At 37.5% G+C, this 24,591-nt stretch overlaps 1 protein-coding gene across 1 annotated transcript in view; it reads right to left on the reverse strand.

Annotated features, from left to right (window-relative positions):
- The window catches only part of CARMIL3 (capping protein regulator and myosin 1 linker 3), a 3,552,770-nt gene that overhangs the window by 658,603 nt on the left and 2,869,576 nt on the right, over nucleotides 1-24,591 (reverse strand). Inside the window, exon 20 of the mRNA XM_044058175.1 lies at nucleotides 17,025-17,079. Within this exon, the coding sequence (XP_043914110.1) occupies nucleotides 17,025-17,079 (55 nt within the window). The remainder of the gene's footprint in view (nucleotides 1-17,024; nucleotides 17,080-24,591) is intronic.

Below are 24,591 nucleotides of genomic sequence, written 5' to 3' on the forward strand. Positions count from 1 at the left end.
CATAATACTACATGTTTATATGCTAATTAATATAGCAGCTAATTCATTATTAACTCTCTTACATCAAACTGTCATTCAAAGACTACTATTTTTGTATTTATTTATTTCTTACCATGCTGGTATACATCAATTTTACTATTAACTTTGAAGTAGTCTTTGAATGACAGTTTGATGTAAGAGAGGTAATAATGAATTAGCTGCTATATTAATTAGCATATAACATGTAATATTATGTTTTTTATCTTCATTATCAAGAATGGTATTTATGTGTGAGTTTGCGTATGTTTCTTTAAATTTTCATTGTGTTTAAACCTTTTTTGGTGCCACAAAACTGATAAATTAAGTTCAGTAACTTGTGTAGATGATTCTGATGAAATCCACGTTTTAGGTGGAAGAAAGCGCTAAATCCGTTACTACTGTTATTTGTATTTGCCCGTCTTGTTGGAATAAATTACAGGCTGTATCATAGCTGTATGCGGCTGCATTCTTTCGACGTTTTTAGTGTTGATTTTATTTCTTGGTTGCTGGTTTCTCAACACTATTATTGTTACATTTACAAGTATGGAGGGTCAGGAGGATGCAACTGCTTCCAAGCGTACACCTGGTGAGTCTGAGGAATTGACGAAACTTTGGTCGGAAGTTTCGTCACTCAGAGGGGAGATAACGAGATTGTTAGATATGATGTCTCAATTGGAGATGATCAAACCAACTAAAAATATGGGCAATGGGAATTTAGTTCATTCCAGCGACAGCGATTTGGAGTTCGAGATACCCAATGGACAACGCTCCACAACGGCAGCGACAAACCATGGACATATTTTGGAAATGGGTAGTCAAGGCGCCGAGAACAGCAGGTTAACGGACAAAGAATTTACTTTTGATTTTTCCTTGTACAATCTGGAAGATGAAGTCAAACGTATAGGCACTAAACCAAAGAGACTGATGGCTGGGAAAACATATTCCTCAGCAGCGCACCAAGGGCACAACATGTATCGTAATGCACAGCACAATTCCAGCCCTAGAGCTGGAGGTAATATGAATATGAACTTGAATATGGACAAAAACTGTAAGCAACAGTATAAAACAATTAATTTGGATAATTTTCTTTCTGTTGATGTTTGTTTTGACAAAGAACGTGTACATGTAGAAATTATTGAAGGACAGGATGAAATGTATACTGGCACTTTACGTGAATTAATTTATGCATTAGGCAAGCAACTCAATATTATTAGGGGAATCAAAATTGACAACGCTTATTTGAATAAGTGTTTAACACTAAAAATTGTCCAAAAAGGACTTAGATTTTTTAAGGAACCTATGGGGATTGTTTTAAGTGATGATACATGTAAAGAGTTTGAAGTTTTGTTTAACAAATTCAGGTTTGAATTTATTCAACTTTTGATTAAGAAAAATGATGAAAAGTTGTGTAAAGCGATTGAAAAAGTTGAAAAACTTAACAAACTAATTGTGGATGACTTGTTGTTCGACCAATGGGAACAGCTATATTATAAACAGTTTACTGAAGTAGATCGTAAAGCTAATAGTATAGTGTCTAAAAAACACAAGAAATTAGAAAGGGATTTAGTTGAGTATGGAAACAATTCAGCCTATCCATGGAAAAAAGCAGTTTGGAGAAATGCAGATAGCTATGATAGAACTAGGTTTGATTACAATTTGGACAATCATTACATCTCCGGGGACAATCAAAATGTTTATGGGGAGAGAAATCAAAGAGTAAGGACGAACTGGAAAAGGAATTGGAAATGGAGGAACCAGAGACTAGGAAAGGGACAAATGTACCCGTACAATTAGGAATGGAGGAGTTAGATATAACTATGTGTAGTGATGATGCATTAATACCTAGTTTATTGTTAGGAGCTAAAGAATTACTTTTGGGATGTGAGTCCTTTGAAGATATTACGATGGATGAGCAGCAACAAATTTCGGATGTTTTACCAGACACCAATTGCAGTCTTTCACCATCCTTGGCTGCTTCTAAAGATATTATTGTTAGTAAGCATGACTTTAATATTTTCAATTATACTGATTTAGAGATCAGTGATGAATTTTTTACCCTTTTTTCGAAAGGGATGAAGTCTGTCCCTGTAAGAAGTTTTCGAACTGTAGATTGTATAGTGGAGATCAAGAAATATTTGAGAAAACTGAATCTAGCTATACTATTTAAGAATAAAAATATTACAGGCGAAGAAAGTAGATTAAAGAAGCCTAGTACATTTATTCCCCCTACAGATCCGAATATAGCCTTGTATGAAAAATTGGTGACCAAGGAAATATATCTTTTAAAGAATGAAACATCTAATGGAAAAATAAAAAACAACTTGAACAAGGGAGAACAAGAATTAATACATAGGCTCACCAATGACAAATCTATTAGAATTATGAAGCCTAATAAAGGGGGTGGTATTGTCCTATACGATCAGGATACGTATAAGAATAAGATATTTAACATTCTGGTTGATTCAGGCAAATACAATTCAGTATCTTTGAATGAAATTAATATAGGCTACAAAAAGATTGATTTATTTATAGAAGATTTATTACTAGATGGAAGAATCAATCTAGAACTGTACAATTTTTTAACTGTCAAAAATCCCAAGTTAGCCACTATAGTAGGCATTTCCAAGGTGCATAAAAATACACAGGATCCCCCTTTTCGTCCTATAATATCAGGAAGTTATGCCAAAACTTTTCCATTAGGGGTGACTATAGATACATGGTTAAAACACATTTATAACAAGATCTCTCATCTCACTAAGGACTCTTGGAATTTTTAAGTAATCTGTCCCCCCAACTCTGGAAGGAAGGACTCATTTTTATTACGATAGATGTTGATTTATTTTCAAGTATTCCTAAAGCAGAAGGATTGGACAGTTTTCTCAATAGCATTAAATGCTATTCAGAACTGGATTGGGATCATGCTAGCCTTATTATTGAATTTATGTCTATTATATTAGAACACAACTATATATATTATGAGGGGGAATACTATAAGCAGACACAGGGAGTAGCTATGGGTGCTGCTTGTGCCCCTATTTATGTGAACATGGTCATGTTGGATTGGGAAACTGAAAAAATGTTTAAAAGTAAGTACTACAGACACATCAGGTATTACACCCGGTTTTGGATGACATTTTTATATTATGGGATGGACCAGATGATACCATTGTGGAATTCCTCACATATTTGACCACATCAAGTACATTTTTGAAGTTCACACACAAAACGAGTCGAGTAGGAATTGCTTATTTAGACACTTTTATTACTATGAAGAATGATGGCTTCAAATCTCGTATTTATAGGAAAGAAACCTTCTCCAATAATTATTTAGATTATGGTAGTAATCATCCATACAAAACAAAGAAAAGCATATTTAAGGGGCAATGCATTCGAGCGGTTAGAATGACTTCTTCATATGAAGACATGACAGAAGATATAGAAATCATTGGTAGTATGTTTAGACTTAGAGGATACCCTGAAAAATTACTGAAGGAGGTCAAGACATATGTTATTAGAGAATGGGGAAACAGATTCTCCCCTGTTTTGGGTAAACCCCTATTAAATTCAAATAAGACCCAACAGGTTACGGACTTTAGAAGTGCCTGTATTCTTGAGTATACCGCTCAGGCAAAGAGTATAAAACATATTCTTAACAAATATTGGAATGTCCTTAGAGTAGACCCTGCTTTAGAAGAAATAGTAGGTAAAGCACCCATTTTTGTTTTCAAAATGGGAATTAATATGAAGACTATCTTTGAAAGATATAAAAGTGTGGAATGTATGAACACGCAATATACTGGAACACGCAAATGTGGTCACTGTAGCTACTGCCATGTCATATTAGAAACTGAATCAGTTCAATTAGAGAATATAAACAGGACTTGTATTCAAATAAGTAGAGGGAATTGCAATACCCATCATATAATATATATAGCAGTATGCACAGGCTGCAACAGTTTCTATATAGGAAAAACAGAACGGATGATTAAGAAAAGAATTTATGACCACCTCTATGCCACAAAGAAAAAAGATAGCACAAATGCATTGTATAGGCACGTGGCTGACAAGGATAGCAGTCACAAATTAAAATTTGCCATATTAGAAAAAGTTAAAGTGGACAATAGAGGTGGTAACATCAAAGCCATTATACTGGCGAAGGAAGTTAGATGGCAAATCTTCACAGATGCTGCTACTCCGCCTGGTTTAAATGAATACATTAATATTAAGCCTTTATTATAATAAAATTATGGTGGTGTTATGGAACATTCACATATACTTAGTATTTATTAATCAATGACATTATTGTATTTTTAAAAGTTTTCTTTAAGGTTGCATAAAGTTCCCCACCACTTTAAGACACTTATATGTATGTATTTTTAAGTACTTGTTTTTAAGCATTTACTTTTATATATTTATTATATAAAGATACTTATTATGCAAGGGAGACATTAGGATATAGGGTTTTATGGTCTAATCAATTTTTATTAATATTTATAATTAATATCAATTTTTATATTTATACTATTACTGTGATTTTTTGATATTTCAATAAGCTAGCGCATATATATATATATGTCAATTTGTTGTAAAGGTACATTTATCCCCATAGAGAATTACCAGCTCCCCTACGCATACATTCAATACTATGGATAGCTTTTTTAGCAATTTTTGCATATATTAAATTTTTGTATTTATTTATTTATTACCATGCTGGTATACATCAATTTTACTATTAACTTTGAAGTAGTCTTTGAATGACAGTTTGATGTAAGAGAGTTAATAATGAATTAGCTGCTATATTAATTAGCATATAAACATGTAGTATTATGTTTTTTATCTTCATTATCAAGAATAGTATTTATTTGTGAGTTTGCATATGTTTCTTTAAATTTTCATTGTGTTTAAACCTTTTTTGGCGCCACAAAACTGATAAATTAAGTTCAGTGACTTGTGTAGATGATTCTGATGAAATCCACGTTTTAGGTGGAAGAAAGCGCTAAATCTGTTACTACTGTTATTTGTATTTGCCCGTCTTGTTGGAATAAATCACAGGCTGTATCATAGCTGTGTGCGGCTGCATTCTTTCGATGTTTTTGTGTTGATTTTATTTCTTGGTTGCTGGTTTCTCAACACTATTATTGTTACATTTACAAGATTATGGCATCCAGGTCCAAAGAAGCTATACACCTTAATCAGCCTTTATCAGACCTATCATTGAAAACAATGGCCCCTTTGGCATTTATCAAACCAGACACTTGCAAGAGTTGGAATGCCCAGAAAGGTTTCTCACAAGGAGACTTCAAGGTATGAATACCCTGTGCTACTCTGACCTCCTAAATGTACCATATTCAGTCTCCTACAGGATTCTGAGAGAGGATCTTTGCCTGGCTTACAGGGCTTCCTCAGACCCAGCCCTGATGGATTTGTTGCACATGTGCAAAACACACAGCACCAGAAAGACTATATTCAGGGATCTGAACTTTGCTTGTGACATAAACAGAAAGTGCTGGAGAGACAGATATGTGTCACAAAGGATCCCTGCACTGTGGATAGACTCCCTATCCTTAAAGCAAAAGTTCATCCCTGGCCCTATTCAAATGAAACCTTGATGGTTGGGAAATCATAAATTTACCCCCACTTTAGCTCCTATGTCTCATACGGACAGAGGCCATTAATAAGAAAAGTATTATCCTGACTAACAACCCCCTACAAAACCATAGCTACTTTCCTGCTAACATGCCCTTCTTGTACAGTACTTAGGAATCAAATTGTTTGGCGTGTGCGGCTAGGCTTGCAAGGGCCCTAGTAGTTGTTAGCCTAACAACAACCTATGAACGCATTGTCTGACTAATGGCAGGCACCATATTTTCATGATGGATGGAAGACTAATTTAGGTAATATGTTACTAATTTTAAGGTGTGATGCAAGGCAGTTCTCATGTCATCTGTCTGCTGTTTAGAATACATGCTCTACAAAGACTTCATCTTAAGACAGTTAATTATGGGATGACTTTTCTCTCAACCCTAAAACAATATGCTGAGTGCGTGAAGCTGCCTGCAGGTACTCCACTCTGTGCATGGCATCATGTAGTAATGTGCATGATGGTTCTCAGGTTTGCTCATTGCACAAATTGAGCATTTCAGAAATAATAATAATAAGATGAGCCCTAATTGACATAATCATTGCACCCAGTGAGGTGAATCTACATGATCAGAGGCACAGATCCTCATCATGCTAAGGAAGAACCTTTAGAGCACAGGCTTCTAGTCAGGTCACTGTCAATCGGTTGAGGGGCTAATTGATGAAAGCTTTGTAATCAGCACTATATGGTCAACAATTTGGTTCTTCAAACCATTCTGACTTAAGTTGCAGTACAGTAGGGATTTGGTGAATTTACCCTTTTCCCCACTGTACTGCTATCTTGGAGTTGGTATAAATAGTTAGCAGAGGGTGTCAGGGGTACAGTGGGGCTTGGGTCCCTGGAAAATGTTTTTGATGTAGGCAGGTGTTGTGCAGATTTATGCCAGTTTTTTCAATTAACTGCACTGTTAACTGTGCAGGTTTTGACATTGCGTTTTTTCAGTAGACGGACATAGCTTCTTTCTAATATTATGGTGGCGGTTCATCCAATGCACTTCCTGGTAGAGTCCGGCTCCTTCGTCACTTATGTAAGTGATGTCAATTTTTGCCTGCCCATTTTACTTTTTCAGTTGGTTTGGCTATAGGTATAGATAGCCTAGTGAAAGTTTTTCACACATTGGAGTATTTTTGCATGTGTATCATACATTCTAGTTGTTTATCTCTCTCTCTCTCTCTCTCTCTCTCTATATATATATATATATATATATATATATATATACAAATATTTGTGTGTGTGTGTGTGTGTATATATATATATATATATATATATATATATATATATATATATATATATATATGGCACAAATACACATTTACAATAGTTGTAGCAACCACAAGCATATTTGGGCAATATATATTGTCTGAACACAAGCATATGACCAAGTTCAAATATAAGGGGAATGCAGCATCTCTGCTTAGAATTGAAACATTTCTGAATTGCTCTGCCAACTCATTTTCCTTATCAAAATATGTGGTGCTTCATTACATGGTCATTAGGTTAGCCGCATTTCATAGCTGTGTTTTTTTAAAGTTTAAATGTTTTTTTTAAATCACCCATCCCTCCTGCTGGTGTCCGCTCATTGAGCAAAATCACTTGCCATGATATGGCAACGTTTTCAGCATCTGTCCAAAAATATTTATGGCAACAGTGTGAATTATTTCCTGTATCGGGTGTGGCGTAATTTTGTTAAAGACTTTTGGTTGGTATGGAGGGTAAGAATTTTAAGATTTGGTATTATTGAACAGGTTAACATCAGTACCAGGGATGGTGACTTTAGAACTTTACTTGAGGCAAAAGAAGTTAGATGGCAACTAAAGTTATTTGCCACCCATCCCCCTGGGATTAATGATAGTATTTCTTTGCTTCCTATTTTAAAATTGAGGGCAAATAAATTATAAATAATTGGTTTTATATTTAATTTAATGTTTGGCATCTGTGATATGGCTTGGCAGTGTGTTGTATTTTCTATTATATGCAGTCACTTTAAATAGTTAATTACTGAATTAACTGATCCTCTTGTTTAGCTATATATGCCTGTGATTTTTCTTCTTTTGTGATTCTGATGAATTCCTACCAGATGAAAGTGCTAAACCATAGTATTTTTTAAGAAAAGATTTTATTTTATTCTGAAGCCTTTTGAAGTCCTTTCGGCTGGAGTGATATTTCTTTTTGTGTTCCCAGTTGCCTGTTGTGATATCGCTACATACCGTTGGTTTTATTTGAGGTTGAGAATTATACCCATACTAAGACTGTATATTATTTAAATAACAATGGATTTCATTTACATTTTTGATTGATTTTATGGTGAATACATTTTGGAGGTTTTGGTTATTAAACTACCTATAAAAACCTTCCTAAAAATAAATAAGTGTTATTAGTATAGAGCTACACAAATAACTGCCATGCTTCAAAGCAAAAATGGCATAAGAGTCTTGGCACTGCCTTATTTAAACACGCTGAAACACGGTATGGCAAATTTTTCCTGTATTGGAATTGATAAGTTTGGTAGCAGCATTGCTTTAGAACAGAAACATCAACCTTTAAATAAAAAGGAAAGGTTAATCTAGGTACACTGTTCATGCCAGGTTTCAATGATACTTTTGAGTGAATTAGTCTGAAAAACTATTTATTATTCAGGATACTTGCCTTATACATGTGTAACTGAAAAGATTGAATACTCATTTGGATGAAAGGTTTTTGAATGGACAAATAAGTGAATGTTCATTTGACTGAATCACATATGGATGACTTTAGCTTTATAATAGTTTTGGAAAGTAGGAATGTGCATGAAAATTAAAGTTTGAATAAAAAATGGGGGCTGTGAAGAGGTGTAGGAGTGTGTTATACCAATTGTGAATTTACAAGTGTTTGCAGGTTAGGGATATAGTAAGGGTAACATAAAAGGATAGAGTCAGTGTTGTGCATGTTTTATTTTGTGTGTGTTCTGTGTCCTTTTGTCTTGTATTGTGGTACTGTTATGGGAAGTTTTTTTAGTAATGTAATGTGTTGGTTAGGGTTAGGGCAGGGGTAAGGTTAGCATTATGGTTAAGATTTAGAGTGTCACATATGAGTAAGGTATTTTGTTAAGGACTTCCTCCAGTGCCTGACCATGCACAACTCATCTGTTTTACAGAGGGCTTTAGCACTGAAGAGGTATAGCCATAAATGTCACTGCAACTTAAGAGAACAAAGCAATCATATTTGTATGCTGGTCTTCTGGAGGAAAGACCAAAAGGTAATCTGATCATAACAAGGACTTTCTGGAAGTTACACTCAGGCAATTTGGGAAAAATGTGGATTAGTTCAGGAGGAGGCTATATTTTTAGATCAACACATAGATTTCTTTATACAACTGATATTTCAAGAATGTTTTTACAAAAAAATGATGACAACCAAAAAGATAGCCTTATATGAGAGAAGTCTGAAGCAATGAGGAAAGCTTCCTTTCAAAAAAGGAAGAAAATAGTCTTGTTCACAACATTTAGGTTGATTGCTCAGAAAGAATGGAGGAAAGAAACAAAATAACCTAGGTTACAAAATGTAGGTTGTTTGCTCAGAAGAAGGAAACAGAATAATCTGGATCACAAAAATTAGATAGTGCACGGGATGGGGAAGCTTAATGCAAGGTCTTCAATGGAGAGGCATCTCAGAAACTGCTTAGATAAGTTGTACTCTGATGAAATGTCTTCCTTCTGAGATGTATAAGGTTGAAAAATGTACCTCATGAATACAGTAGGTAAGGCACACATTAAAGTTGTTTAATATAGACAATCTTGTATCATAGTCAAATCAGGATTCAAGTCAAGATCTTTAGATGAAATGGTGAAGCATGCCCATAGTAGGTTAAGCAAACTGAAATTTAGTGAATTACCACTAAATGTTTTAATAGCCCTTGTACAGTATGTGGGTAGAAGAGAATTGGGTTGAGAAGAGCATGTCGCCACTGAGAATGACATCAGTCACCCAGTGCCAAAGGAGAGGAGAGGGAGCAATGCTAAACTTGATCCAATATGCCTACGGCACATAAGGATATGAATTTGATTTGTCCAAGTAACTAAACAACAGTCAGAATTAGCTGGGGTTTCTTTCATCTGAGCTTTAGCAGAGTGCATGATGGCAATATATAAGACTGAAGCATTCAAAAAACTTTCAATACTACAGGCAGACAAGAATGGAATAGGTCTGTCATATTCTCATTCACTATTTATGATAAAAGTAGCAAGAGTCATGAAACACGGCATTTTCCATGCAGGAGAAAAGTGTTCTACCTAAACAAAACTCCAATAATTGATAAATGTATCAGTATCATATCTACTGTTTAATTCTGATATGTAAGGATCAGTTTAAATAATGAATCCCTATATTTGCAAGGTAGCTTTCTTTCTCTGTAGTGTAAACCTCTAAAGAGAACATGCATCATGGCAAAACACACACAGACACACACACACACACACACACACACACACACACACACACACACACACACACACACACACACACACACACACACACACACACACACAGCTTCAATCCAGAGGAAGTAGAAGATGCCCAACTGTCCCAGTTTTATTTATTATTTATTTATTTATTGACATTTGTTTACTGGGAAAGTCTGATTGGGTCAGAAATACTCAATTTCAGTGGAGGCCTTTAGAGAAAAGCTCCAGTATACATAAATCACTCAATATATTAAATTTATAAGAGCTAACCCATCTTACATCTTTTTTTTTTCTTAAGCAAAAATAAATTATTTTCCATGGTAGACTTTTGCAATGCAGTTCATTAAAGTCTATAGATTTTACACTGATATCTCTGATAACATGTTGATATTTTTGTATAATTTCATTAATTTTTTTAATATGTATCTGAATAGTACCCTACATTCTGAAGCAGGAAGAGTTACTTTCTATATGGCAAACAAATTGTATGCTAATTAGATGTCCAGATTTTTAGCTGTTCCTACTTTCGAAGGGTTTTTGTTCTTGTGTTCAATGTCTGCAAATTGAGACATGGGAAGCAGAACTTTATGCTGCTTGTGTTGCTTTTGTGCCATACAAAAAACAAGCTACTTAATTAAAGACGAACCCTTAAGGGCATACATAATGTTTATTGGCTCCAAAAAGCTGATGTATAATCTCTATTACAAGAAAGACCAAAGATGGTACTGGAAGGCAGTTATCTGCCAAGGCGCTAGAGAGAGTGCGCTAATAAACTCCTGTTTGTGGATTTTACTGACTCTGGCTTTCTTCAGTGGTATTTTGGACTTTTGGTTTCATTTTTTAATGGTTTTGTTTCTGGTAATAACTGGCCACAAATGAGCTTTCCTTCCTCCCTTTCTCAGCCTCGGGGCTTGATAGGCAAGTATGCCTAGCCAAGGTTTAATCAACTTGGATCTGATGACAAAATGAGAATATAATGCATTTGAAGCCACCAGCAGAATATGTGCATATGAGGTACATATATGAGATGATGTATATAGAAGTACAATTGGAACTAAGACGTTGCCTATGTCATACATGATAATTTAATAAAGATGTCTCCTGTTTAAAAAAAGGACAACTAGAAGAAAACATGGGATTAATTGACAAAACTCTCACCAAAAGCCAGCTGAAATGAGATTTTTCAGTGATTTTTTGGAAACTAACCAAAGTAGGCCATTCCCTCAAACATTATAATAATTAGCTTGATGGGTACAGGGCTTATTTTGCAAAAATATGGTAACCATAATCAGAAGTATCCAAGTGCACTTCCAAAACTAGTAGCAACCACTGAGAGGAGAAACATACTATAAGCTCCCTCTGGAAAGGGAGAACCAAGATTTTAATGCATTAAGAAAACACATCAGAAGCCAGTGCAACCTGCACAGGACAGGTGTAATATTATGCTTAATGACGTGTTCTAGGATGTGTGTCAGGTAGCAGTGTTTTGAACTAGATGTGTAAAGGTCAATGTCAGTGTTGCAGTGCTAACTTAATGGTTTCTCTCTTGGATTCATTTCACATAGTGTTTTGGGTTTCTAATACCATGATGTGGAGGGACCCCATTCCTAAGTCACAGTATACTTAGAGTTCATGATTTAGTATTGTTTCAGTCTTTGATGTTTGCCAAGAGTGCTCTTCTCAGCACCCAAAATGTGCCCAGAATTGTTTCCTTCTTTAATTCATGGTGTTATTAGTGAGATGAAACTTGAGCATTAACAACGGCTGAGAGATCCACTTGAGGAATAAGATGCTTGATGGGAAAAATACTTTGCAGGTGGAAGCATTACAATTTGAATTGTGCTGACACCCATCCCTGAATGTCAGCTGATTATTCAGAATAAGATAAAGCTCACACAGCTTGCTTTTACACTCAAGTCTGTTGCCATTTCAAAAGGTGCATAATGGAAGTGGCAAAGCAAGTAAGTCTTTCAGTAGCTCGAACAGATACAGCCTCAGTTTTGACAGTACTTTGCTTTAAGCACTTATGAATTAGCCATTGATGAATGTCCTACAAATGTTCAGTAAAGGAAATGCATTTGCCATATTTTCCTGAAATTAGAGATATGAATCTGTGTGGCATCAGCACAGCAAAGATATGCTAAGTCTCTCCCAGTATTCCGATCTCCCAGAGCAAGAATGAACATAGTGAAAAGTAGAGGTCCAATTATCAAGCCTTTTGGTGTCCCACAAGATAGGAGGTATGTGTGGTGAAGGAGTTTAAATCAGAATCCACACTCTTGGTATGGACTAAGAGGTGAAAAATAAACCATTCAAGAAGAGTAGATGAGAGACTGCAGTAGAATCATGGTCATGCTGAATAAGATGATATGATCAATAGTGTTGAATGCTGCAGACAGATACAGTAGGACCAGCTCAAAACAGAAATGCAAGTATTTGGCTATCTGCATGCTATGCACAACTTGAATAAAAGCTGTCACAGTACTATGGAGTGATGAACAAAACCCTGACTGATAAAGGTCTATGATCCCACTAACAGTAATACGGCATTCAAGCTATACATAGACAATTTTCTCAATAACTTTACCTAAGAAAGGCGGGCTAGAAACAGGACAGATATTATTAAAGACATTATGGAAAAAAGTTGGTTTCTGGAGTACTGGAGTAACAACTTCCTTCAAGGAGGCTGTAAAGACCCTGAACATCAGTGAGGACTCCAGGGTCTGATATATAGATGGCTTCAATACATACAGGTCTGGTCTGAACCCCCTTTGAGTAGCATGACTCCAACACATACCTCCAACCTCTTAGCTCAAGAAATCTGGACAAAGCCTTACATTAAGCGGGACAAAGGCCCAAAAATAGGGACAGATTATAAAAAGTGCTCTTACAAACTTAGAAACTAGCTAGAATAACATGGTTTGTGTTAAAATGCATTTTCTGAAGGATATGAAGTCTGAAACATGTGTATATCATTTAGTAATTTAATTCATCAGATCATCCAAGTGATTTGCCAGAAAAACATAGGTTTCTGAGGAACAGACCAAAATTTTGAGGCAAAAATCTGTACAACTGAGAGGTATGCTCCAACATGTATATTGTGAAGTGTGTGTGTGACATTACAGTCACAAGCTCATCAGACTCAGGAACAGCAAATATTAACTGTAAGGGTGAACAACTCCTGCTGGAATCTATGGCAGTACTCACAGTATCAGTTAACAGATCTAATGAAGGCAACCTTGTCTGTGAAAAATTTTACGTCCATCTCACATAGGTGAGAATATAAGACTCACTGGGTGGTGAGACAGATCACGTCACACACTGCTAATGTCTCTCTGAAGAAGTAAGCTGCCTCCTCGCATAGAATGCATAATGCTCAGTCTGACTGAATATTTAATTCCAAAGACTTCATCACCTTCATCAGTGTCTCAAACTCCACTTTCATGCCTCAGAGAGCAGAGATTTAGGTTGCACTATGGCTATTACTCCATAGGTGCACACGGCCTGAAGCTAGGGCATCAAGTCAAAAGATAGCAATTAATTATAGTTAACTACAAAGACATTAAGTAACTAATTTTCAATAGGGAAATGCAATGTAGAAGAAAAATGTTAAGGAGTAACATGGTTTGTAACATGACATTCCTTCAGTTCAGATTCATGGAGACTAAAATATTAGTGCTTCAGGCCAATGTAGACAGAGACATGGTAAGACTATGAAACAGGATCCACTATCAAATCAGAGGTCTTCATAGCCAAGTGTAATGTATGCCCTAATTTGTGCACTGCAGAGCTCATAACCTGAGCAAATTCAAATCCCGTCATCATAGATCAAAATTATTTTGTAAGAGACACTGACTCATTAACCTATATATTAAAGTCACCAAGACCAGTAAGGTTCTGATGGCCAAGTAGTGGGCTGGTGAAAGCTACATGAACTCCTGTAGGGATGTCCTTTGACAGCAAGGATGATAGCAGAAAGGAGACTCCAATATTTTGCCCATCATGCAATAAAGTCATGATCAAATGAGTTGTACTTGTTGGTAGTAATCTGAGTTACCTGTAGCCTAAAGTTAAAGCATATGGGAAAACCCTCACCCAATCCTACCAAGTCCGTGACACTGGGTAATGCAGACACCATCTGGTATAGTCAACTTTTAAGCAGGTAAAGTTAAAACTTTTCTTTCACTGTCAAGTGTAGGCCTTTATTCTACAAATGTTTTGTAAAGTACTTGAAAATCTGAACTTGAGCAGATCCTGTTAAACTTTTTACTTAGAATACCAATATAGGATATAGGAGAGTATTTTTCATGGACAAAGGTGCTGATACTTTTATACCAGATAGAAGAACTGAAGAGATATGCCTTCATTTGTTGGACCTAGTTTTGAAATCTGCAAAACATTTATTATAAAAATAAATTAGAATAAAACTGTGAACCAAGAGCATATGCAAGGCTTTAAGAAACTCACTGCAGTAAAAGACAAGATACTTAAATTCTGGCATGGATAAGCCGGAGAAACGGGGCTTTTATACTATCACTGGACTTGTATTTATAGCCAGTGATCATAAACCAGAAAATCAGTTAATTCATCATGTATCATTTTTTGTGTGTATATTTGATATCTATCCTTGTAGGAATGGACAGCCTGACCTCCAGGGTTAGTTTGTGATACAGTCATGTACTGTCTTCCAGGTGCGTTTGTGTAGTTGGGTGATAAAATTCAGAGAAGAGATGTAACGTCTTCAGGCATCTTACTCATTTATGTTGCTATTGCTGAACTACCTTATTCAAGAAATTGTAACAAAGCCAAAATACTCGCAATACAAAGGCCAAAAATTAGGGACGATTTTTAAATATTACCCCAGTTCATTTAAAATATTAATGGAACAAACAGTTTTGTATCAGCGCCCATTTTTAATGCAATGGATGAAGTAAGAAACTTCAATTTCAGTCATTACTATCTGGCTATAATCTTTAGTAGTTTACCAGGCAATCAAAAATTTTATGAAAGGCAGGTCAAAAGTAGTAGGCAAATTCAGGGACATTCTGCAAAATCAGCAAAAACAAAAAGGTTGTATTGACTTGAGATTTCGTGAAGTAGCTGGTTAAGCAAGGAAAACAAGCATCTGGACCTGAAGACATGAAGGCTATGAAAGACCTGGATTATAAATGTGCACCTCAGCCATGCTGAAAAAAGGCAACCTGTAAAAAAAAAGTGAGAAAGAAGTAAAGTAATTTAGAAATGTGAATATACTATTGACAAATGTGGGTATGACTGCAATCAGTTCCCAAAATTTAAGGTAGTTTACTCTACTGATTTACAAATTACTTGGGATAGTATTTTCTGAGGCAGGGCCATATATTCTATAGTAAGAATTATACAGTGATATCTCATTACTATTACAAAACGTGCACGCTGAGTTGTCAGCCCAGTCAATGTGCCTGTTGTTAATTGAGCATGTATCAACTGACAAAATTCTGGTCGCTGAAGTATCATTGAGCAGACAGACTTTCTTCAATTAATATATGCTATGGAGGTGTAACATCTCAACTGTCCAGATTTTCACAGAATGTCCAGATTTTTGCCTCATATTTTGGTCTGTTCCTCATAAAAATTGTGGTTTTCTGACAAATCACTGAGGAGTGAAGTTACAAAATAATGGCAACAGGTATTTCAGTTTCAGACCTCGTACCCTTCAGACAATGCACAATTAACACAAATCTTGTAATTCTAACAGTTTTCTAAGTTTATAAGAGCAACTTTTATAATTTGTCCCTATTTTGGGGCTGTTGTCCCCTGTTATTTAAGGCTTTGTCCACATTTATTGAGCTAAGAGGTTGACAGGTACATACACAGGGTAGAGCAAATACAAGGAAAATCAGGTACGTTTTGCAAAACTAAAGAAACTAACCTGATTCTCCTTGTATTTCTGCCCTGTCTCTCCCATATCTCTAAAGTGTCTGGATTTTATACTTAAAAAAAGCAATGGAGATCTTTCTTTCTCTGTAGCTTGTTTTCAATAACACTGATGTATTGTGCAAGCATGGGGAATGTAAGTTCTATATGCATGTGCAGAACATCAACAAACATGGAAGAATGAGGAAATGACGCAGAAGGACACTACAGTGCTGTTACAGAAAGACATTATTTAAGAAAAGTAAGGAATTTCTTTTTTTAATAATGTCATTATATAAGAGCAATAATCAGCTCGTGGGTGTGGGTTTATGAGGATTTACGCACTGTTGTTTTTGTTTAATCACTCGCACTTTGCCCTCGTGATCAAACCATGCCAACCTTGGGTAAAGCCTCAATATACCCATATGCACTCATTGGTTATTGCTTAAACATCACATGCCCACGATCGGAGACAAACCAGTAAAATAAAACATCCACGTTCCTCTTTTCCCTTTGTATTAATGTCTAATGATCCACTGCAAAAGTCCAGCTGTTAAGTCAGGAAGACAGCTGCAGAGCAAGGAGAGAGATACAAATCTTGATCCTAAAATAGAGAAATACAGCATCTTTTCTGATCTGCAAAAGAAAAAGCTAGGAAAATAACCAAGGTGGACAGCACAGAATTAAATTATTTTGCACTTGTATCCAGTGTTAAATTGTAATGTTTAATTATAAGTTCTCCAGACTCTCTTGTACGCTGCATCCTAAAACTACTGATAGTAACCTCATATAATCTTTAATAAAGTGTTGTTTGGAGTTAGAACATCTAAAATCTAAAAATTGAGATCAACAGAATGAGATAAAGTATGATCATTAGAATCAAATGTACTGTCTATGAACAGATTAGAACATGACAGCTACATTAAGGTACTACAATGTCAAATATTTGTCCCTGTTTTCACTGCACTACATTGTCTAGGAAATTATCAGACTTGTAGTTATTTACATATTAAAAAGAGAGAGCTACTTACACAATCTTCTTCCTGGATGAGGTGGACTATTTTATTGATTATATCTTCCAAAGTTCTGCATCAAAAAAGAAGTACAAAGTAAGAAAAATAGGTAAACAGGTTTTATTATAAAAATGTTACAGCAATAACAAGTAGGTTTTGGTAGTTTCTGTTATAAGCTGTACACATTGTTCCATGATCTTCAACGAAGTTTTATATTTATCAAAAAACAAAGAAAATGTAAATCTGCCCTAGTTTCTTATTTTGAGAATGGACATAGTACGTTTTGAGCAGTCTCTGCTAAAACCCTGTTTCACTTTACTGCTTATTTATTCTTTCTCTGACTGGAAAGTTTTTGACACTGTCTACCAGATTCAGCTATCAACTGCTTTCCCCAGTTGATACTGAAAAGCCCCTTCAACACTGTGGTTTTACGGAGCATTGCAGTTCATACACAAACTGTAAATACAATTCTGTCCCAAAAAGGTAACTTTCTCTCTGTTGTTCCACATTTGAAAAGTACTTTGTGAATTTTAAACTCTGAGTGTATCACATTCTAGCTATAATGCAAAGCATGTTCACTCAGGATGAATTATCACATTGAAATACAAACTCTTTCCTCCTATGAGGAATATGTCTAACATCTGACTCTCCACAACTTAGTATCAACTTATACGGATTCCACCAGCATGTCACATCCCCTTCCCGTATGCACAAAACCTCTCCCTCCAATCCTATACTTGAGTGGATCCTCACTAATACTCCTAACCTTTATCACAATCCCTGTACCTTACCTGACACCTTAAGTGAACATCTTCTCACCTTCATCCTAAGACACTCTCCTCAATCACCCAAACCATACTCTTACAGAGACTGCCGTAAACTTTCAAACTTTTTATTGTGGAGCTTTTCTCCCCGGGCCTCTCCTGAAAATGGACATGTATCCAGCTAGACTAGCCCGGTCAACAAATGTAAAATAAATAAATAATTTAACCCAAACATATTTAATTCTACATTATCTAGTACTGAATGGTCCTTCCTATTGCAGCTCCCTCTCAATGAAGCCGTACTAAAATTCAACAATATATTTCTAGAAATTCTCAACTTCCTTGCCCCTACCAGAAGAATTAGAGTCAACAGCAATTATGCCCCCTGACTCTCTAAATAAACTTGAGCTCTTATGCACAAAAGAGATAGTGTCTGGAAAGACGGCCAAAACCAAAACTCCTTCCTTGCTTCAAACCTACAAAGAGCTCAGAAACCATGCCAAGAAATAAATCAACAAAGATAAAAAATCCTACTACAACTCTTCCCAAATCAACAGTAAATCCAATCCACAAAAATTCTGCTCCACCCTTAACAAAATACTCCATCCTGGTAACCATTCCACTCCCTCCCCTTTCCCTAACAATACTCCACTAGAAACTGCCACCCTTCTCAACAATTACTTCATTGATACTATCCAGAAACATACTCACACCAACCACAATTCTTATCCTTCTCACACCTCTCCCAACCCAGATAAAAAACCCTCTTCTCCCTTAAACCCATTTCCACTGCTTACATGCAATCACTGTTTCTCAAGCTCAACCCTTGCTCTCCCTCCACAGAAAACCTTCCTGCTATCTTCCTAAAGCTAGCAGCTGAATCCATAGCCTACCCAGTATCCCGGCTAATCAATAGATCCATTTCAGAAAGCCACAGTACCAGATATTTGGAAATCCTTCTTTACCATCCCTTTACATAAAGGTGGGAATTCTACTGATCCATCTAACTATAGACCCATAGCCTTGCTTTCCCCTCTCTCTAAAATTCTTGAAAAATGCATTCATACTCAGCTACCTAATTTTCTCCTCCAGGAAAACCTTCTAACACCCACTCAGCATTGCTTCCGGACAAACCACAGAACTTGTCTTCCACTGTACTCTTATCTTTTACACACACACTGTAGCTGAAGCCAGATACAATAATCAACTTGTATTCTGTCTTTTCCTTGACCTCTCCAAAGCTTTTGATACTGTTTCTCATTTTATACTTTTATCTAAACTTGCTGATCTCAGTCTCTCTGGTCCCTCCCTTAGCTGGTTTACCAGTTACCTCACCAATATACAGCAGTTTGTCAGGTGGCTCTCTTCCTGCTCCTCCTTCCTACCCATCACATCAGGTGTACCCCAGGATTCTATCCTGGGCCCCCGTCTGTTCAATATTTTCACCAATGATCTCCATACCTCTTGCAAACAATCCTCCCTTATTCAATATGCGGATGAGTCTACACTCATCTCCATTTTTAACAATATCTCTGACCTTCATGCTTTCACCCAGGCCTCTTTCATATCCATTGAAAAGTGTCTGTCTGATAATCAGCTCATCTTAAATCCAAAAAAAACTAAACTCCTGCTATTTCTCCCACATTCTCTCTCGCAAATCAGCCTTTGTCAACACAACCACCATTAAACTTGACCCCTACACTAAGTTCTTAGGTACCATCATAAAAAATGAACTTAAATTCAACTTGCATATCCTCCAAAATATTAAAAAAAGAAACACCAAAAACTTGGTCTACTGTACCGAAATCGAAAATGTCTTACCTCTAACTCTAGAATCTCCCTAGCTCAGGCTCTCCTTCTCCCCTCCCTTCTCTAATACTTAATAACTTGCAATCTGCAGTCTTAACTAAACTCTAGCAAGCATACCACAAAATTGCTAGATTTATCACTAACACACCACACAACTCTCACCACTGCCCTGCACTCAACTCTCTTTTATGACTTGAACTCCCCCAACAAAACAACTCCTACTATTACAATTTCAAATCACACACTCAATAATATATAAACCATCTTCCTGCTCTTCTCTCTCCTCCCTCGTTTCATATTTTCCCCCACTCATTCCCTCAGTACTTCCAATCAGCAGCTACTCAATATTTATAAACCTAACAAAAATATTGGGAAATTACTGTATAAATGCTCTGTGGGCAGTTAGCACTGCCACCTCACAGCAAGAGGTTCTCTGGTTCGATCCTCTGCTGGGGTGCCTTCTCTGTGGAGTCTGCATGTCCTCCCTGTGGTCGTGTGGATTTCCTCCGGGTGCTCCGATTTCCTCCCACATCCCAAAGACATGCTGCAGGTGGATTGGACACTCTAAATTGGCCCTAGGTGTGAGTGTGTGTGTGTGTGTGTGTGTGTGTGTGTGTGTGTGTGTGTGTGTGTGTGTGTGTGTGTGTGTGTGTGTGTGTGCCTTCTGTGGAAGGTTGGGCACCGGGCTGGCAACTCGACACCGTAAAACTCCACTGCCAAACATGAGCAGACAGGTGATCCGCTGTGGCGACCCCTAACCAGGAAAAAGCTGAAAGAAGAAGAAGACTGTATAAATGCTCTGTAGCCCAAGCATGGAACAAACTCCCCTTAGCCATAAGATCCATCTCCCACCCTAGTCACTTCAAAAAGGAACTTAGACTGCTTCTATTTAACTCACAGTCCTGCTCCTGTCGTGACCATACCTAATTCTTCTCCCACTAACATGCTTCCACTATTTTATTACACAGTCATCTCACTCTATTTCCTATTCTTCCTTATTAACACTTAGTTATTCTACACTTCAAACCCATATGTTTAACCACTTCATCACATGTAAATATATCATTACTATTTTAAATGCCTTCTCTGAACTTGTAATATAGCTATCCTGGTGATTTTTCTATTTACTTTAGGTACTATATTTTCTATTTCCTATTTGCTTTCTGTACTTCATAAGACTTCTAAGATGTGTGCTATACTTTATAAACATGCTTGAAATATTCAAAAAAGTCTTCTCTGTACTTGTGTTATAGCTGTGTTTTTAGTACATAAGACCTCTAAGATTGTGTTGTACTTCAAATATGCGTATACTGTATTTCTATATATTAGAGCTTTTCTTCTCGAGTCTCCACTGAAAATGGGCCACTGACTCAGTTGGACCAACCCGGTCAACAAATGTCAAATAAATAAAATATGTGAGCTTTTTTATTGCTCAGTCTTCCTGCCAAATCCACGTTCACATCAGTTCTACCTCTCTACTGCAGCTATTTCAGAAATTTTAAGAGATGTATTATAACCACATAGTTTTGTATATATTTTCCCCTGAAACTTAAAAAGAAGTTATGTACCTACCATAACGTTCCATGTTAGTTGTTTTCATCTCGCTTTACTTCTTGCTGTTTGGGATCGGAGCCGATCCTCGGCTCCGACTCGGCCATCTTCAATAGCTCGAGAGCTGTTTACTGGCTCGAGGCTACCCCTTATCCCATGATGCCTAGCGAAAGCTACCCAGATCTCATTTGTAAAAGTTAATCCCAGACATATGTTGAGAAAACCAGTTATCTAAAAACTGTTTTTTCAATGCATCTAATTATAGAATAGGTTACGAAAAACCTGGCCAGAATAGCAATAAGGAAAAAAATACTCAGCCAGTGAAAACAAGAACTCCTCTCAGTCCAGTAGGATGGGGGAAGGAGGGAGGGATGCAAGAAGGAAGGCGAGGTACATAACTTCTTTATGTTATGTTGTCTATCTCACCTTCGTTCTTGCTGTTTGGGACAGCGTCCATAGCACCTAAATCCTGGGTGGCTCATTAGAACAGACTCTTCAGAACAGTGGAACCAAAGTCAGCTCTGCTCTGGGAGACCATATCCACCTTGTAATGAAAGATAAAGGTATGAGGGTTTGCCCATGTGGCAGCTGCAAAGAATGAATCTATGGGCAACCTAGACTGAAAGGCTATGGAGGTGGCTAATGCCCTGGTAGAATTACCTTTTGGTTTAGCTGGTAACTCTTTATTCCATAACTGGTAAATAAAGGTAATAGTATTAGATAACCATGTGGATAAGGTCATCTTGGAAACTGGGAGGCCTTGTTTGTTGAAGGCATAAGAGAGAAATAACTGGTCTGAATTTCTTAGTTCTTTAGTTCTATGAAGGTAAAAACACAATTTTGTGTGAACATTCAGTTGGTGGAGCTTGTATTCTGCCTTGTTGCTGTGATTGGGAAAGAATACTGGGAGATCTATGGATTGATTTAAATTGTTCTCTAAGCAGACTTTAGAAAGAAAGGATGGATTGGTCCTCAGAGAAACTCTGTCCTTGTGAAACACCAGGTAAGGAGGATGAACACATAATGCTTGAAGTTCTGAGACACGCCTAGCTGAAGTGATAGCAACCAGAAAAAGTGTCTTCCAAGACAGAAACTTAAGGGAACATGATGCTGCTGGTTCAAAAGGAGGCAAAATTAAGGAAGTTAAGACTAAATTAAGATCCCAAGGAGGAGGGGGATCTCTCACTGGAGGTCTAAGAAGAGATATTCCTCTCAGAAAAGCCTTACAGAGCTTATGAGACATAATGTTAGAATTCAACAATCTGATATGAAAATTTGAAATGGCCGCTAACTGTACTCTAATAGTAGCGGAAGCGGCACCAGACTGAAAAAGTTGTGTTAGAAATTCAAGAATTTACTGGACTTGGGCTGAGAAAGTATCTACATTTCTAGACTCTGCCCAGTAAGTAAACCATTTCCATTTACTAGCATACGTTTTTCTCCTAGTAGACTTATGTGAGGAAACGATAATATCACGGATTGCTGGGGATATACCGGGAAGCCTGGCTAAGGTTGGAAGTGGAGTAACCAAGCTGTAAGCTGGAGTGTTTGGAGGAATTGATGATTCAGAAGGTCTGTAATTGGGTCCAGACTCCAGGGCTGATCGACAAGGTAGGGGTGCAGGAATGGAAACCATATCTGTTGAGGCCAATAAAAGGCAATGAGGATCATTTTGCAACCCAACGATTTTGCTTTCTATATGAGTCTTGGTATTAGGGGAGATGGGGGAAAAGCATAAAGGAGTCCCTGAGGCCAGTCGTGGACTAGAGCGTCTCTGGGTATGTGACCTGGAAGCAGAAGAAGGGAGAAGTAGTTGCTGCATTTGCTGTTGAGAGGGATGGCAAACAGATCGCAGCAAGGCTGTCCACATTTGCGGAAGATAAGATCTGCAACTTCCTGATTCAGAGACCACTCATAAGGCATGAGAATAGCTCTGCTGAGCCTGTCTGCTATGACGTTGGATCTCCCAGGGATGTGCATCACAATCAGAAAACGTTGGGAGGAAATTGCCCATTGCCACAGTCAGAGTGCCTCTTGACACAGGGGATAGGACCTGGTTCCGCCCTGTTTGTTGACATACCACACCACTGACATGCTGTCTGTTTGAATTGCAGTGGTCCTAGAAGGAAGAGGGTCTTGAAGGGCTTGCAATGGCAGAAGCACTGCTCTCATTTCTAGGACATTGATGTGCAGATGGTACTCGTGAGGTTGCCAAGTGCCTTGGACTGTCCTGCCCAGATAATGCACCCCCCACCCTATTAGGGAGGTGTCCGTGGTCACTATGGCTACCGGTGGAGGCTGTATGAAAGGTATGCCCTGAGACACTAGTGGGGAGTCCATCCACCAAGACAGGTGCCTTTTGCATGTTTCTGTAATCTGGATCATGTGAGACATGGGAAGCTCCTGAAAGGACCACTACATGAAAAGAAGCCACTGAAGAATTCTCATGTGTAAACGCGCTAATGGAACTAGAAGAATGGCAGCTGCCATGGAGCCCGGAGCTTGAAATACATATCTGACTTGAATCCTTTTGCTCTGCTTTAGGATTAACACTTGTTGACGAATTGTGGAAACTCTTTCCAGTGGTAATCTTACAAACATTTCCCTTGTGTTTAATTTTGCTCCTATGTAAATGATAGACTGACAGGGCAACAAGGCAGATTTTTGGAAATTTATTGTGATGCCTAGTTGAGTGCATGATGTGATTGTATAATCCTGAGCTTGTAAGAGTTGATGCCTGGTGGTAACAGTGAGGATCCAGTAGTCTAAATATGGAAACACTTGGAATCCTTGATGCCTCAGGTGAGCTGTGACTACTGCCTAACACTTGGTGAATACCCTGGGGGCTGAGGTGAGACCAAAGAGCAGCTCTCTGAACTGGTAATGACTGGCCCTTACCCAGAAGCAAAGAAATCTCCTGGAGCGTCTGTCCATCTTGATATGGTAGTACGTGTCCTGAAAATCTATCGAGCACATCCAATTGTCCTGACCCAGAAAGGGTAGAATGGACTGTAGTGTGACCATCCAAAACTTTTCTCTTTGTACAGATTTGTTTAGTCTGATGAGATCCAGAATTGGTCTCCAGTCCCCTGTCTTTTTTGGTACCAAAAAGAATCTTGAGTAAGTTCCGGATCAGGGCTGGTCTGCGGGGACTTCCTGAATGGCTCGTTATTTTAGCAGTTTTGAAACTTGTGACTGCTCGCTCCCTCAGATTGGGTGGAACATCTGGAAGGGCCTTTTTTGACTGTAAGGGGGATTGATGGAAGGGAATTTTGTAACCTCCATATATAATGGATAGTACCCATCTGTCTCTTGTTAAATTTTGCCAGGCTTCTGGGTACAGCAAAAGTCTTCCCCCGACTGCCTCCAGAGGTGAACAGCTGGGCAACCCTTCAGGGATGCTGGAAGGGCTTGCCATAGAAAGATTCTCTGTCACCCTGGTTCTGCAGACCCCCTCTGCC

Source organism: Protopterus annectens, chromosome 16.part0, assembly GCF_019279795.1.
Source record: "Protopterus annectens isolate FY-2018-M chromosome 16.part0, PAN1.0, whole genome shotgun sequence".
Classification (NCBI taxonomy): Eukaryota; Metazoa; Chordata; order Ceratodontiformes; family Protopteridae; genus Protopterus; species Protopterus annectens.